This window comes from Harpia harpyja, chromosome 14, assembly GCF_026419915.1.
Source record: "Harpia harpyja isolate bHarHar1 chromosome 14, bHarHar1 primary haplotype, whole genome shotgun sequence".
Taxonomy (NCBI): Eukaryota; Metazoa; Chordata; class Aves; order Accipitriformes; family Accipitridae; genus Harpia; species Harpia harpyja.
Genome location: NC_068953.1, coordinates 1247337 through 1259658, shown reverse-complemented (window position 1 = coordinate 1259658; position 12322 = coordinate 1247337). Strand labels below are relative to the sequence as shown.

The following is a 12322-nucleotide window of genomic DNA, read 5'->3' as shown; positions in this document are numbered from 1 at the left end:
GTATTTTTTATCATGCGTAGAAGGTGAAGGAGGGAACTAATTGTTGAAGGGAGAGGGGATGGCAAGACAGAGATGCAAGAGAATATTTTATTGCTGAAGGGAGTGAAGATGCTGGTTTTGGCAGACCAAAGAGCAGAGGGAATGGATTGATGCCAGGCTGCAGCTACAAGAGGCTTTCCTGACTTCTGTGTAATGCTGCACAAAAAACCCAGGAAAAAATTCCCCCTTTTCATCCTCAGCATGAATACTTTCTGTTCCTTACAAAAAACAATCTCTTTGCTATAATGTAGGCAAACAGACACCAGCAAAGAGAAGGCTGCCCATCTTCACACTACATTTATTTTGCTGCCACTGTTACCAAATACCTGAGGCTCAAGGGAGGGAGGCAACTTTTATAAAGACAGCACACTTGCTGAAACCCTCCCTGTTTAGATCCTGTGAACAATATGGAAAGCCAGCATCAGTAACACCTCCTCCTCAAGGAATAAGCAGCTACACTTGTGAATAATAATACAACATGACCAAAACAAGCTGCAGGCTTGGTGTGAAAGTTCAGAACTTACATAAAATATAAAGTTCCCAGTGCTGGGGAGGGACTAGAGCACAGATCTCCTCTTTCTCCTTAATATAACATATGTGCTATGTAACTTATCCCTAAAAATCTCACAAGTTCCTGGAATACAGCAGCACTGCCACAGCTCAGGGGTATCCTGGGCGACCATGCTGGTCAGTGAACCCTCACCGCCCCCCCCCAGGTGGGTACCTTTACCACATTATCCTCAGGGAAAACTTAACTTGAATATTTGTATTAACCATAAGATAGGAAACAGTAGTCACAATCCTGCTAACAAAGGACACATCTGGAAAGTAAGCATGCTATTTATGTCATGCCATTGCTTTAAAAAGTATGAGAAATGTTTGTTTTCCACTGTCTTCGGCCAATTCTTTGGAGTGGTAAGGTCTTTTTTTCGCTGTCCTACTTCAATAGTATTCACATTTTCAGTATTGTTTAATGTGCAGGTTTTTTTGGTCTTGCTTAAATTCCTGATTATAGTCCTTATTACAGGTGGGGGGATTTTTTTTCCCTTTAAATTCAAGTATTTAAGATTTAGAGGGTGCTGTTTACCAAATATTATCAATGTGGCATGTAGCAAATTCTTGACCTAAACTGTATTTGCAAGTGTTATAGCCATCTCCATGTGGCAGCGCACAACACTACTCCTACACCAATCTATACCTGCCAGATACCTACAGTAGGCAACTTTGAACCATCACTTGCTATGCAGCTCTGCAGGTGGATTGTCTAGAAAGACTCCAGCAGGTTTGAGGCAGAGATGACTAGAGTCCTCAATGAATATCCTATGAAAAATCATCTGATTATACATGGAATTAAAGCAGATTAATCTAAATATTCCAATGTTTATTAGGGACACCTAATCACACCTAATATCACCCACAAACAATTCTGCCTGAGGTGCAATGTTTCTTGAATACCATTGATTTATCCTCTAGTTTTTATGACAAAATGCAATTCTTCACAGCATACCATGCCTACTGAAGGTATCGTCTGAACAGACACATGGCATACTACACTGCTGTCCCATGTCAGAACACCTTTCTTCTGCCTCCCTGCCCAAAGAGAGGGAGGGACCAGAACAGAAATACTATCTTAGCAGGATATTCTGCTCTCCAGGGCACTAGCAAGTCTTATATAACTTGTTCTCAGTCACATCCAAATGCAAAGAGGAATGAGCAATTAGCTGAACTCCAGTCTTAAATGAAAGTAATTTCATCAGCTACAGTCTCCTGAAACCAAATGAAATACACGTACAGGGGACAGCAGATGAAGGAGAGAGACAGCACCATACAATTATTGCAAAGATGAAGATTACCTGGCAGAATGTTTGAAAATAAACACGCTCTCATATGCTAGGGCAATGGCTTCTGCCTGGATGATGGAGGTAGCACCCACTCGAACCAGAGCCAAGCCAGGTAGATGCACACCCAGCGCAGGCAGAGGATTGCACCCTCAGACCCACACACCCACCCCACGCGCAGCACTAGTGCTACAGCGATTCCATGCAGCCTAACAATTAATTACTGCATCTACCCTTCGGTCAGCATCTCCAGCCTGCCTGCCTTCATACTCAGAGAGCATGCCCCTGCAGTTGTCATCCCCCTCCGAGTCTTATAAAAGGCCGTCTCTGAGAAAACGATGCTGACATGCAGCATAGCGTGCTCTCCACGGCTCAGGTCATGAACTGCAGCATCACTGGATCAACCAAAACACTAACAGACCTCCTCTCAGCCTGGAGTATGTAAATACCAGTCTTGTGGTTCGTTTAGATAAATTTACCCTCTGGAAATGCAGAGGGCTGGGGAAGTGGAGCGGGCTATAGCGTTAGAGAACTTGGAACCTGCACAACATGCACGCTGCGACACTGGTTTTCGTTAAACTTTGTTTGAAACTGAATTTGTTTCAAACATACATGGCCAAACCTTGTGTCAGCAGAGGAGGGAAAAGACATGTCTCTATTGATATTTAGCATATAACAGGAAAGTATTCTTTTAGCTTCTGATATGACGATGTATTTGTTCTCTTTATGGTATGACAGCTCGAGCCGCTGCCCGTCTCCTCCCTCGGCAGCATTCATTGCACTTTCCTGCTGAAGCTACCCTCTCCTCCCTTCTCACTTGTACCACGTGTTTGTGGAGCTAGTAAGTGAAACAGCAGAAAAAAATCCAAATACAAAATTTAAGAGTATTTTTTCTGTTGTTTTGTTGTAAAGCACAGCCTACCAAATGAGTGAGGCAATAAAATAGAGCATGGGAGGGAGCAACACCAATGGTGGCAGGAGGGGTAGGGGGGAAAGAGCCCTCTCAGATTGGCTTCACCACCAGAGAGAGTGAAGGATGGCATGACACTTCATGTAAATTATACATGAGCCTACTCTGAAACGTACCTGGGGCTGAAGCGTCAGCCATGGAGAGGCATGCATCAAAAAATAAGCTTTTCAAGAGTAGCTTTAAGATGAATAGTTTTCATTTTCTTTGTTTTCCAAAATCCTCTTAGGATGTTAATGAAAATGTATTTATAAAACTAAACCTGACAATGCTAGATCAACAGTGGGGAAAAATTCCAACAAATTCAATATTATTCTCCATACTGAAATGGAAGTGATATAACAAAAATAAACCCCCAAATAAGCAAGATCCAACTTCTACAAGCAGTTCAGACAATTTCATATTGGCTTATAATCATGCCTGCAATTAACTGTGCGCACCACTCCTAATAATTTTATATTGCCCAACTAATTGCACTTACAAACCACAGTCTCATATATATATCACTATACAAATTCATCTGCAATTACTTACCTGCTTAATTATTTATTTTAAACCCCACAAACTAGAGCTCTGGCTAAGGCCATCTTTAAAAATCAGGGCTCAGTTTTTAAACCTCAACCCAAAAGGTGCCAAAATGTTGTAGAGAAGACCAGAATCATGGACCTGTGATAGGAATAATCTGTCTTCTGTGGGGGGTAAATACTTCTATGCCAACCGTCTTCAATGCATCAGCACGTGCATTAGACTTGGAGCAGGATTTATAAGCTGAAGTCACCAAAAATCACTTTCATTTCTAGAAAAATTCTGTGTCTGAAGACTACCCACAGCCTGTTTTGACAACTGACAAAATGGTCTTGAACAAACCAAGTTTAATCACTATCTGAAGTGAACAAATTGAGGGAGAGTATGAGTGCGTGCATGTGCGCTCTCACCTGGGAATATGTGACAGAAGATAGGTGTGCATTTTAAGCCCCTTCAGCAAGCAAAGCAATATCTTCCCCAATAAAGACGCAATCAGCGAGATCTGATGGCTTTTACCTAGAGCACCTACACCCTAGAACCAGAGGAGGAACTAGGAACTGTGAGATGTTAACGTGACGTTGCAGCATTAATAGACAGAGCAAACCTGCTTTCATCCTGGGCAGGCGTGAAGAGGTGGGCAGCCAAACTACCCAGTGTCAGCACCTTAATGGGGGTTTCCCATTCACAAAGTTTTGGAAGCTAGCTTTCATACCAGTCAAATAAATTAATGAGATAATATGCTGGTCTCCAGCTAATGCAGCGTGTTTTTGAAGTACCTCAGGAGAAAGTCCCAAGTCTAAAGCAACTGGATAAAGCAAACGGGAGGGGGAAAAAGGCACATTGCCAAGTTCAGAAGTACTCACACTGTCCACTGCCAGAATTTTGGCCCAGATGAAGACAAGGAGTGGTCTCAGCTCACGAGCTGAACTTTGAAGTAGCTTCAGCACATACGGAAAAATGCCAACAGACAGGGCCTGGGGAGCCAGAGAGAACAGCAAACCCTCGTGAACAGCTCAGCCTTACTGCAGAGGCAGCACCGCGCAGGGGCAGGACTGAGCGCTCTGTGAAGATGCGGCATACTTAATGACACAGATGAGAAATCTGGTAGAAAACAATTTCATACATTTCTAGTAAAGAGGAGATCCCTGTGTACTTGTCTATTGCTTGTTTTCATCTTGGATGTCACCAGATATTTTCAGACTCATTTGGTCCACAGAGACTCAGAGTTAATCTAGCACTAGCTTTTACTCGTTACAGCCTGTGCTATTTTATGCTTCATGATACGTTACGCTCTCCTCAGATGGGGCCATTTGCTCTCACAAGTAAACATATTGCAAAAGCTTAATAATTACAGCCTTCCCACTGGAAATTAAATAAGCCTCTCGCCTTACACAGACTTTTTACCAAGCCTTTTCCATGGGATTAGAGACTATGCTCACAGGAGGACATGCAACACGTAAAATCTTTGAGAATCCCACTGTGATTGCTGATACCCTTCCCAAAGCACAATGTAAAGGAAATGTATGGTGGGGGGCTGGACTTGCAGCACCGGGCTCCCGGGGGGGTTACCACCCACACAACCTGCAGCAGCTGAGCATCACCCAGTGATACGGCCAACGAGGTTTATAAAGCACGTAATAGCCAGAGCAAAGTCCACTGTGGCTGACTTGCAGCTATGTTTTGATCCTCATAGAAGTTTATAATCCAGAGGTCTTAAAATCACCTTTAGTGCATACTTTCTTCCTACCACTGAGGGCTAAGCTGTCCACGAAGGTGGGTAGTCTTGGCTGAGAAGGAGGAAGGTTAAGAAAACCACTAAAAAGTCCCGTCATTGAGCTATTCCACAACCAGCTGGTGGTTCGTCTTCATCACTTTTATCAACAAATAGCTCCATTTACAAGAATGTTTTAAACTGCTCCTCTGTTTAATTCTTATTTACTATCCACACTGTGCTAGCCACTTTCCAAAATGCAGAAGGCAGCTGCTGCATTCTCAGCAGAGCTTATAAAATCCAGAGACCAAATAGATAAAGGAAGAGAAGAAAATGATGCAGCTAGAAAGCTGAGAGAACAGACGATAAATGTATGCGCTATTTTTTTGTTATTTATTTTACATGATAAACCTTATTTGTCCCAGATATTTCCTCCTGTTTTGTCCCTTAGAATATTTTACACTAAACTATTACCAAGGAAATCCTCTTTGTTGTAATGCAAATGAACAGCTATTCAGCCTTTTGATTAATACAAACCACTTTTTTTTAGGGATGCTTGCTCCATTGCACACACACGAACACTTAAAATACTGGTCATTTGTCAAATCTGTGGAATATCTTCCACATCTTCCTTCCATAAATCATCATTTGTATTTATCGCCTATACTGAGATAAACTAGACTTTTACAAGACAATATGCAACATCCACGCACCAAGCTAACTGCCCAGGGACCCAGGTCCAAAAATCTTCCCAGCAAATCAAGAGCCCGCAGCCGATGTACCTGGCTCAGCAGCACCTGCAGAGAAGAGGGATAACGGTTATTGCTAAAAAGAACAAAAATTCTTGGGACTGCAGAGCGAATCTAAGACGACCTCAGGATCATTACATCACTTTGAACAATCTGATGGTCTGAACAAAAAAGCTGGAAGACAAACCCTGACTACTGAAAACTTTCACCCCACTGAACAGTGTCACCAATGGGTTACTGCCCCTCCCGATAACGCTCTCCTTCATGAAGTTTCTGCAGACACATACAAACGTTTTCCTAGGAATGCAGTTATCCTTGATCTCCACGTCATTGCTCCACTTGTTCTCTCTGCTAATTTTTCTCTCAAACGCAGTGCTTCCTATGCAGCATAGCTCTGCTAGATGGAAGCAGCCCCTATGGATTTCAAATATTCTCATCATACCACCTGCCTTTCCCCAGTAAACCAGGAACACAATTGTATCTGCAGGAAAGATTCAAAGGTGAGCAAAAGGCCCAGTCTCCCATTACTCAAAACAGCTCAGAAGCAGAAAAAGAGGCTTTGCTTTCCTTGGCAAATGGATGTAAGAGACTTAAGAGGGAAGCAAAAGGTCACATTAGTCGTTAATAAAAATCTCATTAAAACGGAGTCTGACAACGATAATGAGGCAGTAGTTTACTGGCTTATACCTACCCTGGTGTGAAATATTAACAGACAGACTTTCAGTTCTTAATCTCCTTAACAGATGTAAGATATTGGAATGCAACGTTTAATCCTCAGTTTAAATTGAGTAACATCCCTCAGCATGGATCTCAGGGAAAGCAACTCATTGATTTAGCTCCCCAATTCCATCCCCTTCTCAGTGTTTTTCCACTCTGCATATTCAAATTAAATTATTTTTCATGTTTAATATTGAAGAATAACTAAATTACTTGGCTCATGTCTCATCCTATGGACAACTGATACTAAAGTGCAGAAAAAGTCCAGAAGAAGAAGAGAGGAGGATGTGTTAACGACTCTAATCGTTTCACCTCTGAACATTGGACCTCAGATCTCAGGACAGGTCGTAAGAGAAAGGATTTTGGTCATCCTGCCCTAGTTGGCACCAGTCTATTCCATAAACTTACTACAGAACTTGGCACAATTAACAATGTGCTTTAAAGATGCACAGAACAGGAATAACAGGGGCAGCTGTTTGAGATTAAAGCAGTAATAGAAACCAGGGCATAGTGGAAGCTGGGGCAGGGCTGAAACAACAGACAGGAACATGTTAGGTGCAGGGTGCTTATGCAGACAACGGGAGGCATACAGATAGACAATGCTGTTAGTATCTGACCTGCAGAAAAAAACCCAGTAAATCTACAAATTCTGTCATAGCTGGGGAAAAAAATGGATGTTATTGAAAAGGATTTCCAGGTGAAGATACAAAACCACATCTCAACATTGCTAGCATCCCACGAGAACCTTTAACCAAATCAAATTGTGTCTTATTTTAAAAGCTCCATTTCATTATTTTCAAAAACAAAAAAAAGCCATCAGTCTCTCAGGTTTTTATATTCCCACTTCCCAAACTGATTTGCACAATAACCTGAAGCCAAACCTGACACGAATTCTAGAGACTTGCATGAGGATATGGGGAGTCTATGCACAATTTATGAACTTTTAGTGAAATTATGAAATTGTTACGCTGTGCCACTATATGCACACAGCACTGCGTCACATCCCTCCCTGACATTTGTCCATCGTTATTCCTAAACAGAAGGTAGGGAAGCTAATTATTTCCACACATGCAAGTTAGAGATTAACCAGGAGAAAACAGGATAATTTAGAAGTAACAATCCACATTTTAGCAGGAATCTCCTAACAAATGCAGGAGGGAAGAAGGGGACTGCAGCAGTGGTCTCCCCATGGCCTTCTATGGAGTAAGTGCTACGTTTGTCTGCATGCACTGGAGATCGCATTGCAGGAGGTACGTCCGCAAGGATCGAGCATCTGCTGCTCAGGCTCGTTCAGGCTGTGCGTATGGCTAACTTCTCTTCGATGACTTCTCTCTTCTCTGCACCAGGAACCCACGTGTGTCCAATCTGCCCCATGCACAGCAAGAACTCGAAATGGAAAGAAACTTCTTGAAGTCAATTAAAAGGCCATTTACAAAGGGCCATTTCCCCATCCTTGACAAACCCAAGCTTTGCATGGCTGGCATCATGGCCCTGGCACTCAAATACCTTCTTCCCCCAGTCCCAAATCTAAAATGGGAAAACAGAATCAGCCTTTTTTAGGCTACAGCAGCGTAGTCTAAGCACTCCCAAGGGGACAAAGCAAAAAGACAAACAAAAGGGGTCTGAAATGCACTTCCTTCCCTCTCTGATCAGTTGGTCTCTGATTCAAAGTATCTCAAACCTGTTAGCAAGCAATCTTATTCCACTATAGAATTAATATGCTTTAATTATAAGAATAATTACATTGCCCTAGCTCATTTTTGCTCCAGGAAGGAAAGCAGGTTCCTTTGCCAGGTGACCTCTCAATTCCACTGCAAGGTTAAGCTACCTGCAGAGCCCTCTGGTGCCAAATAATTCACTGGAAAGCAGCAAAGCTGGTGCTAGAGTAGAAGCCTGCCTTCTCCCATTGCAGTGACAGAGATAAACCATACATCTGTTTATCCAACTGATCTCTCAAGGCTTGGGAGGCTCAGGGAAATTCAGATTTGGTCTTACAGAGATTGATGGTGCTGTCAGTCACAAAACAACCTGGTAGCTAACAGAGGGAAGGTGAGTCTTCTCACATTTAGTGAAAGAAATCACATATCCTTGTACAAGTGACTGGAATCATGTTCCTTTAAACGGAAAGACTTTAAATTTTGCTGCCTGGTAGAGAAGAGACCACAGCTACCTTGATGAGGGTTTATATTTCTGTCAATACAAACTCCTGGGGAGGAGAGGGCAAGAGCAGATGACAACTTTAATATGTGCCTGGCCATAAAATATTATTTGAAATGAGGTGTTATGTTTCTCCCAGATTTACTTCTCCTTTATACATATGAACTTTGTCTAGTCTGAGCAAATGCCTACCAGAACTCTACATTCCTTCCAGGCATGGTCTTCAGAGACTTGTTTCTATGTTCTTGCAGCAAAATTTCAGCATCACATTAAAGGGAACACTTTCCAGGCTGTACCAGACAGATAAAGAAGCCATTTCCAAACTATTTACACTGCAGTAACTTCCACTTTCTGAAAGCAGAGAGAAGATAAAGTCTCTGCCTGACAGAGCTGGCATAGAAGAGGAGATACTACAGGAGAAAACAACAAAGATGTGCTACTCTGAAAAAGTCTTGCCACTTCAGAGCAAAAGAGGAGGCAGCAGAGCCTGATACTGTTGAAGCTGCAAATGGACTGTAGCAGGAAGTTTTCCTCAACAGAGAGCGAAGGTATGGGAGAAGAAAAGCACTTTGTCTTCATCTGCACAGGTCTAGTAAACATGCAATCAGCTCTAATTAATCCTGAAGGAGCCCACGTAATTTATGTACCCAAACGCCATCTGGTTGATAGCGCAGCGCTCAGCGGGCAGGGAGAGGCATGCACAAACACTCCATGTCAGCTGTGGCCGAGCCCCCTGCCCCGGCCGCTCACCTGCAGGACGATGGGGAGCTGCTCCGGGGGATTGCGGTTCTCCACACCCATGGTCAGCCACACCTGGAAAGCAGTCAGCTGCTCTGCAAAGAAGGGACTGTGCTGTTGAGGCAAGAACAGGAATGCAAGTTTGGTTTAAAACAAAAACAAGTGAAGCAAACAGTTTTGGCACTTATGGACTCGCACAGTTTATTGTTTCCAAAACCTTCTTTTTAACTGACACACGTTTGTTTGTGTTTTTTTTAAATGTATAAAAATTTTCCAAAGGCTGACCAGATATAATTCACTTTAAATATGTTGGCATTCTCTAATGTAAGTGTTTGGAAAAAAGGAGAAGGAAAGAGTAGAGAACCAGCTAAAGATATCACAAAAGGTCTTAGGGAAATCTGGTTATTCTTTTCCACATGAGAAGCAGATAGAACAGCAGTGGATTTATCTGTTCTGCAGAGGTAGTTTCACTCCCGTAGCAGCACACAGTGCTACCTCTGCCCAGTCCACAGTGAATACTACCCAACAACAACAAAAAAATATGTCCATCCACGTTTCAGTCATCCCTGGCTGCCATAAACCTCTCCTACAAACAGGTGGCAATTCAGATGTGCTGGTTTGGGCTGTAAGAAGGCTACCTCCTATTTATCAGTTTTTTAATTCAAGCCTTTTATTTAGCTATTCATCACTTCTGACACCCGTAATGCAGTAAAAGGACTTCATACAGGCAAACAAAAATCAGAAAATTTACTTAAGATCTTGAATCCGCTAATTTAATTAGAGATATCCTGGTAGCGTGGGTAAATGAGCACAAAAATAACATGTGGAATGCTACAGTATTTAATAGACTTTACACTAGTGCCCTACTAAAGATACAAGGGGTGGGATGAACTCCCACCAGCTAATATCTATCAGTTGTACTTTGGTACTTGGTGCTTAAGACAGTACAATCATATGTTATTTTACAAAATGCATCTGAATGGCATCCAGTAAATATAAAGGATACTAGCTCGTAGGATCTCTAGACATAAAGGAATCTGGTTTAGGGGACAGCAAATACAAGTAGAGAAAATACTGCATACTTTGAAAAACATATGACATAACTATGGTCTTACTCTAACAAGATGTGATTGATTGGGGGTGCACCACACTGGCTGATGAAATAGGAAGTTTACTTGGTGAGATCTGACATTCTGCAGCACATTTTAAGGCCCTGGAGCCTGCTCAAAAGTGCAGAGCAGCTCTCGTCTCCTAACACCGGTGGTGACTGGCCAATGATCTGACACTCATTCCCCAAAGCACTCTACTCTGCAGCGCACACTCAGACAGTCCTTGGGCACATCAGCATCCCCTGCCAGCGCAGCAGCACTTTGAGAAACATTCCTTTTGCCATCTGTCACACCGAGTACGTGGTACAAGCTAGGTATGAGAAAGTACCGACCAAATCTCACAGCAGCTTCCAGTTAGAAATCCACAGAAAAACAGAAATCAAGGGGGAAGGAGGCAGGGAAGAGATGGGAGGAGGGAGAGTAAACCAACCCAAACCTGCCAGAAGCCCAATCGCTCCCCCGCCATCCCCCCCGTACAAGCGCTGTGAGCCCGCAGGCCCTTCTCCATCACGTTATCATATTTTCCAGGTCTGGCTAGGAAAGAACACCTAGAGAATAAGCAGAAGTCAGACACACGTGGTTTTATAATGTGCTGCTGAAACAAAACAGCCCTGAAGAGATTATCAATTGCTTTATCCAGGGCCAGACTGGACTCTAAACCCACAGCAGCCAACGCGGCCGGCGAATGGATGGCAGCAGGTAATCCTGTGACTCACCCGGGCATTTGACATCCCAGACACTGATTGCTGCTTCTGCCAGCCTAGTTATGAAACAGGCTGACTAACCTCAGTAACACAACGCTCCTTCCCCCTGCCTTGCATTGAACAACAATTTCTCCCGGGATTACTGCTGGCCAGCAGCAGCTAACCTCCTCTGATACACAACAGTTCTTGCCGGGCATAAATCAAGGGGTTTGAGGGCAAAACGTTGATTAGAACACAAGGAATAGATCAGCAACTGTCTGTCTGCTCCAAGCATTTGTCACAGCGTAGAGCTAAGCCCCTTCCACTCCCTCCCAAACTAACAGCCAAGTTTCATATTCCTGTAGGTGTCTCAGAGAGAGATGTTCAACAGGTTAATATCCATCCCCTCTCTACAGAGCAGGCACAAACCTACACAGCATTAATCACGCTGGATTTTAAATGAAAGCGTAAGGAATAGCTCAGAAGAGGACTTGAGCCTGCCTTTACATCTAGTGCCCGGGCTAGCTTGGAAATTCGCAGCATTCGGGCTCCCAGCTGTGACTACACATTGATAGCTCTAGCTACCTCAAGTTCTAGCCAACATACACAAGAAATTACATTTGTCAGGCTTGAAAATCTGCTTGCAAATTGCTTCCACCCTATCTTGAATCAATATCACTAGTTGAGAATGACCACTCTTATTTGCTGATCTCTTGTTTAATCTCTAGCAAGTATGTGCCACCTCTCATCCCTGAAACACACAGAAATTTGCTAAATTTCAACTCACTTGACAGTGAGTGCCTAGATGAGGTCTAAGACTAATATAAAAGCACCCACTGACATTGTTAAAGACCCAAAATAAAAATGAACATAAGCTAGAAGAAAAATCATATTTGTTTAAATTTTAAAATACAGCACATACAGTGGGGAAAGAAAGTGGTGGGAGGATAAAAGCCTCAGGGCATCTTTGCCAACCCCCACCCTCGCAGAAGTCCACAGCTCTCCTCCTGTACTTTGGTCTTTGGAGACAACCTGCAATCGCAGCCAGAAAACCTTTCAGGAGCTTGGCAACATAAATAAAATGGAAGA

General features: G+C 43.0%; 1 protein-coding gene across 4 annotated transcripts in view; it reads right to left on the bottom strand.

The window, feature by feature from the left end:
* Positions 1-12322, bottom strand: part of RPTOR (regulatory associated protein of MTOR complex 1) — a 201921-nt gene that overhangs the window by 60565 nt on the left and 129034 nt on the right. For all 4 annotated transcript variants that reach the window (XM_052808234.1, XM_052808233.1, XM_052808232.1 and 1 more), the window contains 3 exons: positions 9454-9555; positions 5794-5877; positions 4233-4343 (listed from right to left, as the gene is read on the bottom strand). In XM_052808234.1, the coding sequence (XP_052664194.1) occupies positions 4233-4343; positions 5794-5877; positions 9454-9555 (297 nt within the window). The remainder of the gene's footprint in view (positions 1-4232; positions 4344-5793; positions 5878-9453; positions 9556-12322) is intronic.